The 19,812-nt window shown below is 43.6% G+C and overlaps 2 protein-coding genes across 3 annotated transcripts in view; both read left to right on the forward strand.

Annotated features, from left to right (window-relative positions):
- The window catches only part of LOC102941353 (zinc finger protein 3), a 47,317-nt gene extending 36,530 nt beyond the window's left edge, over positions 1 to 10,787 (forward strand). Inside the window, exons 5-6 of the mRNA XM_043528792.1 lie at positions 5,471 to 5,587; positions 5,903 to 10,787. Coding sequence (XP_043384727.1) covers positions 5,471 to 5,587; positions 5,903 to 6,834 — 1,049 coding nt within the window. The 3' untranslated portion in view covers positions 6,835 to 10,787. The remainder of the gene's footprint in view (positions 1 to 5,470; positions 5,588 to 5,902) is intronic.
- LOC114018318 (zinc finger protein OZF-like) overlaps positions 1 to 19,812 on the forward strand; it is a 139,012-nt gene that overhangs the window by 5,452 nt on the left and 113,748 nt on the right. The window lies entirely within an intron of this gene.

Below are 19,812 nucleotides of genomic sequence, written 5' to 3' on the forward strand. Positions count from 1 at the left end.
CTTAGCATCTTACTTTTTTGAAATTTCTCTGTGGCATGATTTGGGCTATTTGCCTCATAATAATTGCAAAGCAGAAGACATTAATGAACCTGATCCAGAAACATTTTTTCTTTTTCTTGTCTCGAGGTGATGGGTGAAATTGTTACACTGTGGTAATTTTTGCAGTGTTGAAGGAAATGGGCATGTTTAGTCTAGACAAGAGAAGACAATGGGGACAAATGATAACAGATCTCCAATATGTAAAAGGCTGTTATAAAGAGAATGGTGATAACGTGTACTGCATGACTACCAAGGGTAGGATAAGAAGGAACCAGTTTAGTGTGTTGCAAGGGAGATTTCAGTTAAATATTATGAAAAACTTTCTAACTTTAAACATAGTTAAGCATTGGAACAGGTTACATAGGGAAGCTGTGTACAGTTACTTCTCACTTAAAGTCATCCCGGTTAACGTTGTTTTGTTGTTACGTTGCTGATCAATTAGGGATGCTTGTTTAAAGTTGCGCAATGCTCCCTTATAACGTTGTTTGGCAGCCGCCTGCTTTGTCCACTGTTTGCAGGAAGAGCAGCCCATTGCAGCTAGCTGGTGGGGACTTGGAACCAGGGTGGATCAGAGGCCCCCTATCAGCTCCCCACTCCCCTAAGTTCCCTGTGCAGCAGCCGCCCAGCAGGCTACCAGTTGCCGGTGTGGTGTAGTAAATTGCTCTGCATAGGAATGTGCCTCCTGCATGCTCAGTACATCTGCTGAAGCCACTGCCCTTCACCCTGCCCTTATTAGCCGTAAGATTCTATGGACTGCTTTTGACAGGGGTTAAAAAGTGGCAAAAAGGGAGAATCGGAGGAGGGGGGTGGCCAGGGTCTGAGCAGGGAGTGGAAATTTACTGGTCAAGGGGGTCAAGCAGCTGGAGGCAGCATTAGGAGAGGGGCTAAATGGCAAAATCAGGGATGGGGGGGGAAAGGCGGAGTTAAGCCAGGAGTGAGGCACTGGCAGAGTGTGTCAGAGGGCAAAACCCGGCAGGGGCAGAGGGGATAACAGTTATCCCAGTGGGATTGAGACACTAGTGCTTGGCAAAATAGTTTGTTGCAAATTGCTACAGATAGCAGTCTCACATACCTACGATGTGAGAAACTGCTATCTGTAGGAATTAGCCTCACACATATATAGCAGTGTCACGGGTAGCACATCCCTACACACTGCAGTTTCTTACATGCATGTGTGTGTGAAAATGCTATCTGTAGGATTGTACTACCTGCAGCAGCGACAAGTCTTACTTTGCTAAAAAAGGCCATCTGATGTAGCTAATTCAAGCAGTCTCACATGTTAAACCAACCTGATAGTTTTCTTTAACACTGTAACAAGCCTTGTGGATGGGGGGAAGTGATCAACATGGTCTATCTTGCCTTTAGTAAGGCTTTTGATACTGTCTTCCATGACCTTCTCATAAACAAACTATGGAAATGCAACCTCGATCAAGCTAAAATAAGATGGGTGCAAAACTGATTGGGAAACAATTCCAACAGAGTAGTTATCAGTGATTCACAGTCAGACTGGAAGGGCATAACAAGTGGGGTTCTGCAGGGATCAGCTCTGGATATGTTTCTATTCAAAATCTTAATCAATGATTGAGATAATGGCATGGAGAGTACACTTATAAAGTTTGTGAATGATAAGCTGGGAGGGGTTGCAAGTGCTTGGGAGGATAGGATGAAAATTCAAAATGATCTGGACAAATTGGCGAAATAGTCTGAAGTAAATGGGATGCAATTCCAAAAGGAGAAATGCAGAGTACTCCATTTAGGAAGAAACAATCAGCTGCATGCATACAAAATGGAAAATGACTTCCTGGGAAGGAGTACTGTGGAAAGGGATCTAGGGGTCATAGTGGACCACAAGCCGAATATGAGTGAACAGTGTAACACTGCTGGAAAAAAAGCGAACGTCATTCTGGGATGTATTAGCAGGAATGTTGTGAACAAGACACATGAAAATGAACATACATGTTCTCTGTATGTATATATATCTTCTTACTATATGTTCCATTCTATGCATCTGATGAAGTGGGCTGTAGCCCATGAAAGCTTATACTCAAATAAATTTGTTAGTCTCTAAGGTGCCACAAGTACTCCTGTTCTTTTTTTAAAGGCAATGTACCTAGAGTGCGGTCAGCATACTTAAAGGGGCAATGCGCATCTCTCTCTCTCCCTGTGTGTGTCTCTGTCTCTGTCTGCCATGCGGTTTCCCCTCCCTCCATTCGTGCTGCCTTGTAGAGTGTGAGGCTACATTAACATCAATGTGTTAGCCCTTGAGGGCTCAGCCAAATGTTAGTTCATCATTTAGCAGTAAGGCATTCCCTGGGAAATATCCTACCTTCTTCCACCCTCTAATTTCACTACCTCAACCAAGCTTCACAATCATCATTGCTGTGTACAGTATTAAATTGTTTGTTTAAAACTTATACTCTGTGTGTGTGTGTGTGTATATATATATATATATATATATATATATATATAAAAATATAGTTTTTTGTCTGGTGGAAAAATTTTCCCCCTGGAACCTAACCCCCCCATTTACATTAATTCTTATGGGGAAATTGGATTCACTTAACATTGTTTTGCTTAAAGTCGCATTTTTCAGCATCATAACTACAACATTAAGCAAGGAGTTACTGTAATCCCCATCATTGGGGGTTTTTAAGAATAGGTTAGTCAGGGATGGCCTAACTATACTTAATTGTTCCTCAGCACAGGGATGGGCCAGATGACCTGCTGAGATTCCTTTCAGCCCTATGTTTCTATGATTCTGTTTCAATGATTCTATGACTTGCCCTGAAGCAATCGCTATTTTTTAGTTTTCTGATAAGTTCCTCTTTATCTGTCAAGATGAGAGCTACTGTAGAACTCCCCTGTGTTGAATGCAGCATGTTTTGAATTAGGACATTTTCATCTCCAGTTTTTAGACATTCCAAGAAGAGTTTATAGAGTAAGAGACTTAAGGAGCTCAGTATAATTAACTAAGCAAAGAGAAGGCTGAGAGTTGACTTGATCATAGTCTACAAGTACCTACTTGGGGAAGAGCAGAGGTCTCATCAACCTAGCAAACAAAGGCAAAATGAGAGCCTATGGTGGGAAGCCAAAGCTCGACATATTCAGTCTAGACATAAAGCACAAATGCGTAACAGTGATTTGAATTAACCATTAGAATGACTTACCCAGAAACATGGTGGATTTTCCATCTATAGACATCTTGAAATCAAAACTGGACATCTTTCTAAAAAAATGTAAAAATGTTAAAGAATTCCAAAAATATGTCGTTCTAAAAGTTCAACCACAAAATATGGGCTTGCTTGTAATAGGGTTTGACTTAGATTAATAATCAACAAGATATCAGACAGCCACATTCATTTGGTTTATTAAGTAAAGACAGATCAGCACAAATACAGAAAGGCAAAGGTTAACGTAAATCCCCTTCTGTGGACAGCTTCACAGCTTATCCTCTTCTAAACTGGTTACAATTTTGTGGATTTTTATACCCTACATGTTTACAACTATTCTAATTGATTGTCATATTTCTTCTCAGCTACAAACCCCACAATTTTACATCTTGCAGGCAGACACTGTCTCCAGTCAGATCACTGTCTTCTACTTTTTCCCTTCTTTTATACAAAAGAAGCAATGGTCACAGCAGTTTAACTATAAGTAATTTTCCATATTATCTTAACATAGCACATGCTATTACAATACTTAATTATATGATTTGTGGTTTACCGTATGACCTTTGTATTTGGAACTTCCTATGTAGCTGCAAAAATAGGCTATACTCTAGATATAATTCCATTAGCAATACAAAGTTATTCTGGTAGTAATTTTCCATTATTTCTTTTCACAGAACTATGCAAAACTTTATGAGAGTATGACTTATATGCTAACATGATAAAGAAATAGCTGATTGAGTTTCTCTGGCCTGTGTCATGCAGGAGGTCAGACTAGATGAACATAATTGTCCCTTACAAGAGAGGTAGCCGTGTTAGTCTGTATCCACAAAAACAACAAGGAGTCTGGTGGCACCTTAAAGACTAACAGATTTATTTGGGCATAAGCTTTCATGGGTAAAAACCCCACTTCCCTCAGATGCATGGAATGAAAATGTGGACTCCTTGTTGTTATAATTGTCCCTTGGCCCTCAAATGTCTGATCCTATGTCTACCCAGATATGTTCTTAGTCTTGTCTCTGGACTCAGGCACCAGTTACAAAAAAAAGAAAAGAAAAAAGAAAAATCCTATTCAGCAAAGTCCTAAGCATGCACTTAACTACCATTAAAGTGAATGGGACTCAAGCATCAAGAATAAGTTCTTTGATCAGTGGTGTACCTATGCAAATGACCTCGGTGAGATTTATTGGGAGGGAGCGTCTCCCGCATTTGAACCCAGGTGAGAGGAGAATGACTTCTCCTCTAGATCTGTCCTCTCTGGGTCTGCGGTGTATGAAGCAGGCTGAGGGGGTGTGGAGAGCCAGCCCAAGGCCTGTGGTTTCAGCAAGCTGGGTGTCTGTGGGGGCAAAGCAAGTCTCACGGAAGAACCAAATGACTATTGATTACTATGGGGATGGACCCTAGTGCTAGTCCATCATCACGTCATGAGAGGAGGCTCTTTACTCTCTGCATGCCACTGGGGGCAGGTGTCTAGTAATCTTCTTTCCATGGCCTGGGCGGTGTTTCCTCTGTTTATGTCATCACTGCTTGTATCAGGGCACTCCCTAGAGGCCCAAGTAAAGGATCACAGCCCCAGTGAGCTGGGTGCTGCATGAGCACATAGTGAGAGACTATTCCCACCTCCCCCAGAGAGCTCCCCATCTAAGTAATATCTTCCATTTCTGGCTCGTGCCATAGATGGAATGGCGTATGTAGGTGTGGGAGCCGGGAATTCGCAGTGATGGAGACTTAGGGCTGGTTTACACTACAGCATAGGTCGATGTAATTTACGTTGCTCAGGGATGTGAAAAACATATACCCCCACTGGAGCAACGTAAGTTACATCAACCTAAGTGCTGTCCAAACCAGTGCTACATCTCTTGCTGACATAGCCTCCGCCTCTCATAGAGGCGGAGTAATTAGGCCAATGGGAGAGCGCTCACCTGTCGGTATAATGTGTCTTCACTCGGCATGCTACAGTGGCACAGCTGCGCCGATGGAGCATTCTAGTGTAGACTAGCCCTAGGTTGAAAACCAGACACCTAGAGAGTGTAGCAATTCTGCTCATCCACCCAGGGGCACCAGATAGGGCCATTTCCCAGGCAGACTGGATGAAGTCTTGCTCCAAACAAGAGGATCATTTGCAATTTATAGCCCAGATTCTGTATGTGGTGGGGGAAAGAGGAAGGAGCCTCTCTGAGTGAGTGACTCAGATTCTGGGTCTGGGAGTAGTAATAGCAGTGACCGTAACAAACAAGAACAATGCTTGTTTCCTTGCCCCCAAGCAGGATTTCCAATTTCCAAACCTGTTGTGATCTCCTGGCTGGAACGAGGGGAGGAGCCTTGGGTCTCTGATATCAAAGGGTACAAAGAAAGGGAGAGCCCAAGAGATGCCCACACAGGTGAGTAATTGGCTAAAATGATTCAGTTTTTATATCCTCTTGGCAGCCGTTACTCATGGGTTTTCAACAAACTTGTTTGCCCAAGTAACCATGTAACTCATCCCCTCATCCATATCTGGATGTGAGGAGGAGGCAGAATTGGTCCCCTCCTGTCTCTACTCTGGGGAAGGATCTGGAAGGGATTCCTCTCAGCAATTTTCTATCCCCACAGCAGCTACTTTGGTTTGTTTACACTTTTGCCATGCTTCTTTTTGAGGTTTCCTTTGCCCCTAGGCACAGGGACTGACTCCTGTCTGGATTCTCTCTCTATCCCAGCAGCTAATGGGACGGTGAGTGAGAATGAGGAGAAGAATCCTCAGCCAGAGGAACTGCATGGAGTGCTGTTGGAAAGAGCCGAAGAGGACGTTTCCCAGAGTCCTGAGCAGGGAGAAGCCCGTGAGAGCCAGCACAGGCCAGAGACACAGCAGGGAATCCAGCCAGGGGAGAGATGGGATAAATTGATTCATCGGCGCAAAAAGGCGAAGAAAATGAAAGAAACTGTTCCGCAGAGAATCCCTGCTGGAGAGAGACCCAACACATGCGGTGACTGTGGGAAAAACTTCTGTTGGAGATTAGACCTGATTAGACACCAAAGAACCCACACGGGAGAAAAACCCTATAACTGCCCTGACTGCGAGAGAAGCTTCAGACGGAGCTCAACCCTTATTGAACATCAGAGAATCCACAGTGGAGAGAAGCCTTATAAGTGCCCTGACTGTGAGAAAAGCTTTCGTTGGAGCTCAAACCTCACTACACATCAGAGATTCCATACAGGAGAGAGACCCTATAAGTGTCCTGAATGTGAGAAAAGCTTCTGTTGCAGCTCAGACCTCACAAAACACCAGAGAACCCACAGTGGAGAGAAGCCCCATAAGTGCCCCAACTGCGAGAAAAGCTTCAGAAGCAGGTCAGAACTCACTCAGCACCAGAGAACCCATACGGGAGAGAGACCCTACAGATGCACTGTATGTGGGAAAAGCTTCCCTCAAAGCTCACAGCTTCTGCTACACCACAGAATCCACACGGGAGAGAGACCCTATAACTGCCCCAACTGCGGGAAAAGCTTCAGTTGGAAATCAAACCTTATTAATCACCAGAGAATCCACACGGGGGAGAGACCCTATAATTGTCACGACTGTGGGAAATGCTTCAATCAGAGCTCAAACCTTAACAAACACCAGAGAATCCACAGAGGACAAAAGCACTAGAAGTGTCATACTAGTGATGGGCCAAGTGAATAACACCTTTGCTGGTTCCCATCAATCTGAGAGGGTCAGGCCAGGCTGGACTGGCCGTCTAACAAGGACATGCAACAGTTATTAAAGCAGAGAATGAAACCACCTTCTTGGAACAGAGCCATGCAGAGCAAGAGGCTGAGATAAGATTCACACATTGTGATGGGGTTTGATTACAACTTCTCAAGAAGTTCTGAACATCCTCTGATCGGCTCTTACAGTTTAGTTTGGTGCTAGTAACCTAGAACCATCTTTATTTTATAAGCTGCAAATTATTGTTTATTCCTGATAGTGTCTTAAGTGGAGGGGAGGGTGTCTTAAGCTCTGCCCCTGTCATGGAGAAAGATGCCTATGTTCAGTCTGCAGGGAGACACCAATCTCTGCTTACCATTCACAAACCAGGAATGACAGGCACTCCTCTGGCTATGGGCCACATTCAGTAGGAGTGTTCAGAGGCTGCCTAACTCCACTCAAAACAACCTGACTGGGGGAAGAGGAGGCTTTACCTCATAACCTTTAGCCCAGTGGTTAGGGCACTTACCCAGAGGGGAGAGACCCAGTTCAAGTCTGCCTGATCAGAAGAAGGGCTTTGCAACCTCTGTGGTGAGTGCCCAGGTACTGAGCTATGGGATATACTGATGGGTGGGTGGGGCCTCTCAGTCTACCCTGTGGAAGCTGTTCCACTGTGCAAAAATACTAAAAGACTCATTGGGCCAAATAGACTGAAAATGATGTTATAGGACACCCTGCAGCAAGGTGGGAGACCCAGGGTCCAGTCCCTTGCTCCAGTGTTGCTTTCAGTATCTATTCACAGGGCTCTGTCCTGTGAGATAGTCAATTCCTATTCAAATCCCTTCTCATCAGGCAGAGGAGGGGACACTTCAAGTGTGTGTGTCGGGGGGGGTATCGTCTCCCACATCCTTTTCAAGCACCCTAACCACTGGGCTGAAAATTAGGAGGGAGGGCCATCTCCTTTCACCCTCCCCCAGCCTCCCAGCTATTTTGTGTGGAGCTAGGCAGCCTCTGAACATACCTATCAGATTGAGCCTCTGGCTACCTTCCCCTCATCTGTGAGTTGCGCTGAGGCTTAGGGGAGAGGCTAGGGCTTGGGTGCCTAGGGTGAGACAGCCGCATGCACATCCAGAAGCAGGAACATAGGCATCTAGCGCAGGGGTTCTCAAACTGGGGGTTGGGACCCCTCAGGGGGTCGTGCGGTTATTACATGGGGGGGTCACGAGCTGTCAGCCTCTGCACCAAACCCCGCTTTGCCTCCAGCATTTATAATGGTGTTAAATATATTAAAAAGTGTTTTCAATGTATAAGGGGGGTCGCACTCAGAGGCTTGCTATGTCAAAGAGGTCACCAGTGCAAAAGTCTGAGAACCACTGATCTAGAGGATTTTTACTGCAAAAATGTAGGTGTCCGAGTGAGGTTAAGAGCCTACAGGGATAGATGGCACCTGAGTGGGAGTGCTGTTATCACAGGGGTGCCTAGAAAGGTGCCTAAGAACCTTTGTGAATCCCCCCCGCCACCTTACTTAGTACAATGCCTACATACAGATGAAGAGATGGGCTCAGTTAGATTGTCAGTGTGATGTCCTGACTTGGCTCTGGGCACTGAGCAGGACAATGATTTATTTGTGACTTTCTTGCTTTGAACCAGAAAGTTCGGGTTGGTCCTGCTTTGACCATGGGATTGGACTAGATGACCTCCTGAGTTCTCTTCCAACTCTAATCTTCTATGATTCTGGAAGAATGGGGTGGATCTGAGTCTCAGGGTATGAAAATGGGCATTTGTGGAGCTGGGGCCTCCAAGAAAGTCTCTTATGGGTCTGTTTTACACAGTATAAACTATCAAGTGTGATTACACTGGGGTTCTGTTTTTTATTCCTATTAGTTCCCATCAACTCATAGATCTGGAAGGTTTAACTAGATGTCTGAGTTACTGACTATTACCAGTAGCGTTACACACTTCTTCTGTCATGGATCTGCAGTTCCCCATTTTGAGACCTGTATCCTTTACAAAGTCCTCTATGACTACATTCCACAGAATTCATAATTAATCTGATTACATGTAGAATCCAGGTTCACTAAATACACTGTAGTTCCACTGTTATTAACTTCTTATTTCATTTTTCTGATGCAGGCATTTAGCACAAAAATATAAAAAAAGCACTTTAGACTCAGGACAGTGAAAATACATAGAAATTAATTCCCTGGAATGTAATAATAGCTGATCAACCTTTGTGGACATTAATGGTGTTGTGATTCCTTCTGTGGTACCTAAATGTCTGATTTTGACCCCTGAGTATGCAATTTTCATACGCTTTTCCTTAAAAGTGATACCATTACGATTTAATGAAATAGCTCACACTTGACTCATGTATTCTTGCATTTAAACATATGCAAAGCCTGATTTTAGGCCAAGTTACCTACAGTTGAACGCTGAAATGAGTTAAATGGTTTAATTACCCTCTTTCCTGAATCCAGAGTTAACAGACTTTTCTAACAATATAAAAGTTGTCTTATGACTTTGAAAAGGAGTGTACAGCTTTAAGAGAAGGAATAAACAAAGGCGTTTCTATGTCCCTACATGTTCTAGACCCTAAACAAGTGACCTGTCCTCCTCTCCCATCTGTTGTTGTAGATTTATATGTAACATTTTAAATAAGCCTAAGTGGCTCATGACCATGAGTGCAGACTGTCAGAAATCAGGCAGACACCTGGAGCTGGAGCGGTGTCCCTATAATTAGGGTTCACCAAGCCAGGAACAAATGTGAACACCTGCATCACGATACCAGTCTTGCCATGGAGTCACAGACACTCCCCTCAGTGCCTCCTGTCTGTCTTGCCACCCAGGCAGTGATGAGTGATAAATGGTCACTTATACAAAAGATCACAAAATATTCAGGTTGCTTCCAGACCCAAGAGCCCAGTCACTTACCCCAGATCAATTGGTACCCTAGATCTTACACGAAAGACAATGTCTGTAGCCAGTCCTGTAATAAACTATCTATCTAAAGGTTTATTAACTAGGGAAAAGAAATGAGTTATTGACAGGTTAAAGCAAGCGAACACATACAGACAAATGAGTTACCATCTAAATCCTAAGTGACAGTGTCTGTCAATTCAAAGTATCTTTCAGGGCAGACCCAGGAGATAACCCCTGGGGATCTCTGGCTTCAGTTTGGTTTCTCTGGCCCTGTGAGAGGTCAAATGCAAAGAGAGGAAAAATCTTCACATCAACTATTTTTATTTCCCTCTTCTAGCATTCAAAGCTCTGGGACAAGGCTTCTGCACATACTTCTCCATGAGTGGATGGGACAATTAACAAAGTCTTTGTCTTTTAATGGCCCATTTAAATTTTGATAGTTCTCCTGGATGGGCTGGGGGGATTATTTCCACAACTGGGTTCACAAGTTCAGAGCAAACATTTTCAAAGTTATAAAGCAAAACTTACATATTTCCTTATAGCCTGGAATACGAATATTACAAGTGAGATTAATGCATACAGTAATTTACAAGCATTTCATAGAGTCTAAACACTAAATACATTCTTACAAGACTAATACCTACTTTGAGCAAAACTAACATACAGATGAACTGGACTGGTTTCCAGCGCTGAGTTTGTCAGTTCTTAGCTAATGCTTGCAGCCTTGGCAAGAGCTGGCATCTGGTCTGTAACTAAAACTGATTTAGTGCTGCTTTAAACTGTGTGCTTGCACTGCAAATAACTGCCACTTATTGTTCATGCCTTGTGTGTATTGTGCTGAGCTCACTTCACTTACCTTACTAATTTACTGCTTAAATGAGCCACCCTTCAATTTTTGGTTTGAAGAATACATAACTAAAACTCATCTGTACTTATTGTGTTATCATAGTTTTGAGGAAATTCATTGTTTGATGGTTAATTTTGTTTTGTTGTCCTGTGTCAATTTAATTCATAACATTAAGTGCTTTTGAGAATTAGCAACTTAGTATAATCACTATTTTGCTCTGCCGTGTGTCTTACTCTCACCCCTGCAGCTGTGCTGTCTTTGCATGTGTGAATGAGAATTACCTGCTAAGAGAAGCATTCTTAGAACTCTCCCCCTTGTAATATTACACTGCGTGAGTGAGAAAAGCCATCTTCTGACTTCAAAATCTGACGTAAATCTTTATTTGTGTGTTCTAAACTTTAGAATAATTTTATGCTAGTCATGTTGTGTTTTTAACTAGAGAGTATTTAATGTGTTAATACCTTACACCTCACACTAGCCTCATTCCAATCTTGGTGAAAGAATTACTATTTTACCATTGTCTATTTTAAATACCAAAAGCCAGGTACTTTGTGATAGTACTTTATCTATATTTGAACATTAGTGTTTTCCCTTTGGTATACATAATTACCTTTAATAATCAATCTTTGTCTTATGCCAATTAATTCAAACACCAGGATCTCCCTGCAATACAATGTCTACCTATCAACTCTCTAAGAACGCTACCTCAACCAAAGTACAGTAACTCCTTGCTTAATGTTGTAGTTATGATCCTGAAAAATGCTACTTTAAGCAAAGTGATGTTAAGCAAATCCAGTTTCCCCATAAGAATTAATGTAAATCGGATGGGTTAGGTTCCTGGGAATTTAATACTGTACACAGCAATGATGATTGTGAAGCTTGGTTGAGATGGTGAAGTCAGAGGGTGGAAGAGGGTGGGATATTTCCCAGGGAATGCCTTACTGCTAAATGATGAACTAGCACTCGGCTGAGCCCTCAAGGGTTAACACATTGTTAATGTAGCCTCACACTCTACAAGGCACCACGAATGGAGGGAGGGGAGACAGCATGGCAGAGAGAGACAGAGACACACACCGTGTGTGTGTGAGAGAGAGAGAGAGATGCGTATTGCCCCTTTTAAGTATGCTGACTCCACTCTAAGTCCATTGCCTTTTAAGTAGATCAGCAAGCTGAGACAGCAGCTGCTGCCAGCAAGCTCCCCCCTCCTGAGCCCTGTCGTGTCCCCCCTACCTACTCTGTGGAGATGGCCCGATGGGGTAAAGAAGCTGGGGGGTGTGTGGCAGGAGCGGGGGAGGAGGGGAACACCCTGACAAAAGCACCCCTCTTTCCCCCCCCATCTCTAGCACAGCAAGCAGGAGGCTCCCGGGAGCAGCTCCAAGGCAGAGGGCAGGAGCAGCACATGGCAGTGGGGGGAGGGACAGCTGAACTGCCCAGCAATTGGTAGCCTGCTGGGCAGCTGCTGCACAGGGAACTTTAGGGGAGCGGGGAGCTGATAGGGAGGCTGCTGGTCCACCCTGGTTCCAAGCCCCCCCCCAGCTCGCTCCAACAGGCTGCTCTTTCTGCAAGCAGTGGACAAAGCAGGCGGCTGCCGAACAATGCTATAAGGGAGCATTGCACAACTTCAAACGAGCATGTTCCCTAATTGATCAGCAACATAACAATGAAACAATGTTAACCAGGACGACTTTAAGTGAGGAGTTACTGTATTCAAATTAAAGTTAATCAAACTGCTTTCTGAACTTGATCACTTGTAAAATTGTCTATTGACTGCACCAAATCAGAGCCAAACCTATCAACTCTGCTCTATTGCATAATAATAACACTGGGTGATTCGTGTACCGCAGCTTTTGTATGTATTATTCTAACCATTTTCAGCTATTGGCATGCCTAAATACTGCTGAATTTCAAGCTGTAATAATCATATGACTGAATTTTCTTTAAGAATCATGCTTGCCTAAGAATACTTCTTTAGACAAAGTAAGAAAAGTATTAATGGTTTTGCTAATTTTGTTGACACTGATTTAAACTTGATTGTCCAATCCAACATATCTATTTTTGTCCACTTTCATTTTTTGTTTAAAAGTTTTAATGTCAAGTCAAATTATAATTTTTAATTGAGTTACTTCATTGAATATATACTTGGTTATTTGACACTAGGGCCATGTTTACCCCCATAGCACTTTCACTATCCTCCATATTTGACAAAAGCATGGAGTCTGCACAGCTTTGAATGATGAATAATGCAATGGTATTTGCAGACCCACAGGAAGAACTGCAGCAATGGGGCCATGACCATTTCCAATATCTCCTGTCTACTCCTTGCAGGAACATGTCTAGTGTATGTAATTAGCATGGGCAGTTGCATACATCAAGGGAGAGTTAGCTGCTAGCTGTGCTTGCCAAACTGGGCAATCAGAAAAAAACATGTCAAAAATACATGGTGTTTTAAAAGGTTGTGTGTGGCTTCTGGTCTCCATGATCCCTGGACAGTGGAGTTCACAATTGTCACCAGAGAGGTCAGTGTTGGGCATTGTGGGACAGCTGATGGAGGACTCTTAGGATTGATGGGCAGGATCCCCTGGGAGGCTAATATGAGGGGGAAAGGAGTCCATGAGAGCTGGTTGTATTTTAAAGAAGACTTATTGAGGGCACAGGAACAAACCATCCCAATGTGCAGCAAGAATAGCAAATATGGCAGGCGACCAGCTTGGCTTAACAGAGAAATCTTCGGTGAGCTTAAACACAAAAAGGAAGCTTACAAGAAGTGAAAACTTGGACAGATGACTAAAAGGCATATGAAAAGATTACATCCCTGCATGCTCAAGCAATCAGGAAGGCCAAAGCAATTGGAGTTGCAGCTAGCAAGGAATGTGAAGGATAACAAGAAGGGTTTCTACAGGTATGTTAGCAACAAGAAGGTCAGGGAAAGTGTGGGACCTTTACTGACAGGGGGAGGCAACCTAGTGACAGATAATGTGGAAAAAGCTGAAGTACTCAATACTTTTTTGCCTCATTCTTCACAGACAAGGTCAGTTCCCAGACTGCTGCACTGGGCAGCACAGTATGAGGTGGAGGTGAGCAGCCCTCAGTGGTGAAAGAACAGAATAAGGACTATTTAGAAAAGCTGGACATACACAAGTCCATGGGGCCAAATGCAATGCATCTGAGGGTGCTGAGGGAGTTGGCTGATGTAATTGCAGAGCCATTGGCCATTATCCTTGAAAACTCGTTGTGATCGGGAGAGGTCCTGGATGATTGGAAAAAGGCAAATATAGTACCCATCTTTCAAAAACGGAAGAAGGAGAATCTGGGAAACTACAGACCGGTCAGCCTTACCTCAGTCCCCAGAAAAATCATGGAGCAGGTCCTCAAGGAATCCATTTTGAAGCACTTGGAGGAGAGGAAGTTGATCAGGAACAGTCAACATGGATTCACCAAAGGCAAGTCATGCCTGACCAACCTGATTGCCTTCTATGATGAGATAACTGGCGCTGTGGATATGGGGAAAGCAGAGGACATGATACACCTTGACTTTAGCAAAGTGTTTGATACAGTCTCCCACAGTATTCTTGCCAGCAAGTTAAAGAAGTATGGATTGGATAAATGGACTATAAGGTGGATAGAAAGCTGGCTAGATTGACAAGCTCAACAGGTAGGGATCAATGGCTCGATGTTTAGTTGGCAGCTGGTATCAAACGGAGTGCCCCAGTGTTTGATTCTGGGGCCAGTTTTGTTCAACATCTTCATTAATGATCTGGATGATGGGATGGATTGCACCCTCAGCAAGTTTGAGGATGACACTAAGCTGGGGGGAGTGGTAGATATGCTGGAGGGTAGGGATAGGGTCCAGAGTGACCTAGACAAATTGGAGGATTGGGCCAAAAGAAACCTGATGAGGTTCAACAAGGACAAGAGCAAAGTCCTGCATTTAGGAAGGAAGAATCCCATGCACCTCTACAGGCTGAGGACCGATTGGCTAAGCAGCAGTTCTGCAGAAAAGGATCTGGGGATTACAGTGGATGAGAAGCTGGATATGAACAACAATGTGTCCTTGTTGCCAAGAAGGCTAACTGCATATTGGGCTGCATTAGTAGAAGCATTGCCAGCAGATCAAGGGAAGTGATTATTCCTCTCTATTCAGCATTGGTGATGCCACATTTGGAGTATTGCATCCAGTTTTGGGCCCTCCAGTACAGAAAGGATGTGGACAAATTGGAGAGAGTCCAGCGGAGGGCAATGAAAATGATCAGTGGTCTGGGGCACATGATTTATGAGGAGAGGCTGTGGGAACTGGGATTATTTAGTCTACAAAAGAGAAGAGTGAGCGGGGATTTGATAGCAGCCTTCAACTACCTGAAGGGGGGTTCCAAAGAGGATGGAGCTAGGCTGTTCTCAGTGGTGGCAGATGACAGAAGAAGGAGCAATGCTCTCAAGTTGCAGTGGGGGAGGTCTAGGTTGATATTAGGAAAAACTATTTCACCAGGAGGGTGGTGATGTACTGGAATGGATTACCTAGGGTGGTGGTGGAATCTCTGTCCTTAAAGGTTTTTGAGGTCTGGCTTGACAAAGCGCTGGATGGGATGATTTAGTTGAGGTTGGTCCTGCTTTGAGCAGGGGATGGACTAGATGACCTCCTGAGGTCTCTTCCAACCCTTATCTTCTATGAGTCTATGATTGACATAGGTCACATCTTGCACAGCATTAACCACAGTAGGTCACCCATGGCTCAACACCATTCAAGGAGATGGTATTACTGTGTCACTGTAATTGTTTGCTTACATAGCCGGGAGACAAATTTCAGCATAGACACATGCAGATCCAGGTTTATGCAAGGCAACTTACATCAAGTCTAACTTTGAAATGTAGAGCAGACCTAGTTCTTTAAGTTGAGGTACTGAATTCTGTTAATAGTGCTTCGCTATTAAGCATTAACAGAATTAATGTTAATTTCAATTAGGGCAAACCTGTAGATTTGGTTAATATCTTATGAAAAATAAACAAATTTCATTGTAGTTAATGTTCATAGGTTTTAGAATTTTATACCCAGTTTTATAACACTACTCCACTCAATATAGTTAACCAACCTTGTTTTAATTTACTTTCTATTATAGAATTTCAATTTTTAGTTAAGAGGTTGCTTTTAGGAGTTGCTACATTGTATCACTCTTTATTTACCTTTTTTAAAAATCTGGTTCATCTCACTTGGATCATTCTTCGTGAATTAACTGTTTATTGGTTTCCTTCTGTCATTTCTGATTACTTAAATAAATTTTTATTTCAAAGTCTGGTAGAATTGTTTATTTTGGACATCCCATCATGTACTAGAAAAAGAATCCTTGATAAATTATATTTTCAGTCTCATTAGTAAGCTGAATGCAATCCCACTAGTAACAATACACAAACAATTCCATCTTTTGGTTTCGTTTTCCTGAACTAGTCATATGAGAAGCAATTAATAGATAATTATTTCTAATTAATTGTTTTTATCCCAATTCTGAATTTTGATAATTGTTTGGTTCTTTTACTTTGAACATTGCTTGGTGTCCAACTCCTTCCTCCCCAAACGCCACTGAAACTGCAGAAAAACCTGAGTGTCTCTGGATTAAGTTTAGAAGTGTGAGCAACAAGGGTGATGTTATGGTGGGAGTCTGCTATAGACCACCGGATCAGGGGGATAAGGTGGCTGAGGCTTTCTTCCGGCAACTAACGGAAGTTACTAGATCACAGGCTCTGGTTCTCATGGGGGACTTCAATCACCCCAATATCTGCTGGGAGAGCAATACAGCAGTGCACAGACAATCTAGGAAGTTTTTGGAAAGTGTAGGGGACAATTTCCTGGTGCAAGTGCTGGAGGAACCAACTAGGGCAGAGCTCTTCTTGACCTACTGCTCACAAACTGGGAAGAATTAGTAGGAGAAGCAAAAGTGGATGGGAACCTGGGAGGCAGTGACCATGAGATGGTCGAGTTCAGGATCCTGAAAGGAAAGCAGCAGAATACGGACCCTGGACTTCAGAAAAGCAGACTTTGACTCCCTCAGGGAACTGATGGGCAGGATCCCCTGGGAGAATGACATGAGGGAGAAAGGAGTCCAGGAGAGCTGGCTGTATTTTAAAGAATCCTTATTGAGGTTGCAGGAACAAAAGATCCTGATGTGTAGAAAGAATAGTAAATATGACAGGTGACCAGCTTGGCTTAACAGTTAAATCCTTGCTGATCTTAAACACAAAAAAGAAGCTTACAAGAAGTGGAAGATTGGACAAATGACCAAGTATAAAAATATTGCTCAGGCATGCAGGAGTGAAATCAGGAAGGCCAAATCACACTTGGACTTGCAGCTAGCTAGGGATGTTAAGAGTAACAAGAAGGGTTTCTTCAGGTCTATTAGCAACAACAAGAAGGTCAGGGAAAGTGTGGGTCCCTTACTGAATGGGGGAGGCAACCTGGTGACAGAGGATGTAGAAAAAGCTAATGTACTCAATGCTTTTTTTGCCTCTGTCTTCACGAACAAGGTCAGTTCCCAGACTACTGCACTGGGCAGCACAGTATGGGGAGGAGGTGACCAGCCCTCTGTGGAGAAAGAAGTGGTTCAGGACTATTTAGAAAAGCAGGATGAGCACAAGTCAATGGGGCCGGATGCGCTGCATCCGAGGGTGCTAAAGGAGTTGGCGGATGTGATTGCAGAGGCATTGGCCATTATCTTTGACAACTCATGGCAATCCGGGAAGGTCCCGGATGACTGGAAAAAGGCTAATGTAGTGCCCAACTTTAAAAAAGGGAAGAAGGAGGATCCTGGGAACTACAGGCCAGTCAGCCTCACCTCAGTCCCTGGAAAAATCATGGAGCAGGTCCTCAGGGAATCAATTTTGAAGCACTTAGAGGAGAGGAAAGTAATCAGGAACAGTCAGCATGGATTCACCAAGGGCAAGTCATGCCTGACTAACCTAATTGCCTTCTGTGATGAGATAACTGGCTTTGTGGATGAGGAGAAAGCAGTGGATGTGTTATTCCTTGACTTTAGCAAAGCTTTTGATATGGTCTCCCACAGTATTCTTGCCAGCAAATTAAAGAAGTATGGGCTGGATGAATGGACTAGAAGGTGGACAGAAAGCTGGCTGGATCATTGGGCTCAATGGGTAGTGATCAATGGCTCCATGTCTAGTTAGCAGCCAGTATCAAGCGGAGTGCCCCAAGGGTCGGTCCTGGGGCTGGTTTTGTTCAATATCTTCATTAATGATCTGGGGGATGGCGTGGATTGCACCCTCAGTAAGTTTGCAGATGACACTAAACTGGGAGGAGTGGTAGATAAGCTGGAGGGTAGGGCTAGGATACAGAGGAACCTAGACAAATTAGAGGATTGGGCCAAAAGAAATCTGAGGAGGTTCAATAAGGACAAGTGCAGAGTCCTGGACTTAGGATGGAAGAATCCCATGGACTGCTAAAGACTACAGACCAAGTGGCTAGACAGCAGTTCTGCAGAAAATGACCTAGGGGTTACAGTGGACGAGAAGCTGGATATGAGTCAGCAGTGTGCCCTTGTTGTCAAGAAGGCCAATGGCATTTTGGCATGTATTACTAGGAGCATTGCCAGCAGATCGAGGGAAGTGATTATTCCCCTCTATTCGGCATTGGTGAGGCCACACCTGGAGTATTGCATCCAGTTTTGCACCCAACACTACAAGAAGGATGTGGACAAATTGGAGAGAGTCCAGCGGAGGGCAATGAAAATGATTAGGGGGCTGGTGCACATGATTTATGAGGAGAGACTGAGGGAACTGGGATTATTTAGTCTGCAGAAGAGAAGAGTGGGGGGGAATTTGATAGCAGCCTTCAACTACCTGAAGGGGAGTTCCAAAGAGGAGGGAGCGCGGCTGTTCTCAGTGGTGGCAGATGACAGAACAAGAAGGAATGGTCTCAAGTTTCAATGGGGGAGGTCTAGGTTGGATATTAGGAAACACTGTTTCACTAGGAGGGTGGTGAAGCACTGGAATGGGTTACCCCATCCTTAGAGGTTTTTAAGGTGCGGTTTGACAAAGCCCTGGCTGGGATGATGTAGTTTGGGATTGGTCCTGCTTTGAGCAGGGGGTTGGACTAGATGACCTTTGAGGTCCCTTCCAACCCTGATATTCTATGATTCTATGGGCGTAAAAGGATCTGTGGCTCTGCCTGAAGCAACTCCGTTTTAAGTAATAGCCCTCCCAAACATGACTAAAAAAAAGCAAGCACAAAAAGCAAACAAACACAGACATGCCCTACAAAAGTATGACAAGCCCCTACTCCTTGGTGGCTAAAAATTTAAAAACAGCTCCTAAAATACAAGCCAAAAAAAATGACTTATGCAACCCAGAACTTTTGTTAAGGCTGTCTGAACATGAAGGAAAGAGTGTCCTTTCCACTGCCTCTCCTTAGGGAGGATAGATGCCCCTAGGTCCCCTGATAGTGGCATGTTCGGACAGCAGTGATGGTGGCGGAGGGGGAGGTTCACACAATGTAAAATTTGAAGGAGGGATATTTGGACAGAATTTATTGTTGCTGGTGCTAATGTGCTAAATTAATAAATGGTTGCAAAGTTCATGCTTTTGCAAACCAGGAGTACTCCCCCCTAACAACGTACATACAATCTGGTCTCTAAATATGACAAAAACCAAAAGTAAAAACGAAAAGTGCCAGCCAAAAAAAGAAAATTATTGGTTTCAGTTAAAAGCCTTAAGTCTATGCTGGGCCTCACTAAAGTTGTTTTATATGTGTTTGTGCAAATCTTAATATTAAAAAATATACAGTCTGTAAAGAGGGGTGTTTTGTGGGAGAAATAAAGTTGACATTAATGCAATCAGCGATTTTGTGTTTTTAGCCACTGCTAGCTGAAAGCCAAATACCACATAGCTTGGAATAATTTTGAGGACTCAGAAGCAAGGCCGAATAGCTGCATGTTTGTGGCACAGAATTTAGTTGTATGAAGTGGAAATCCATCAACTTCATGAAAAAACTCGCACAAATACAGACAGACATCATCTTCCTCCCCAAGTGCAAACAGATGGACATCATACCAGATGGACTGAAGGTAAAAAATCCATTGCAATTGACATGCTACGGTGACTATGGTCAGAGATTTTGCCACACACTCTCAAAGAAACTGAGGAACCACCTGATCAGTATCCTGTACAGCAAACAGGAG

The sequence above is a fragment of the Chelonia mydas genome, chromosome 14 (genome assembly GCF_015237465.2).
Source record: "Chelonia mydas isolate rCheMyd1 chromosome 14, rCheMyd1.pri.v2, whole genome shotgun sequence".
Lineage (NCBI taxonomy): Eukaryota > Metazoa > Chordata > Testudines > Cheloniidae > Chelonia > Chelonia mydas.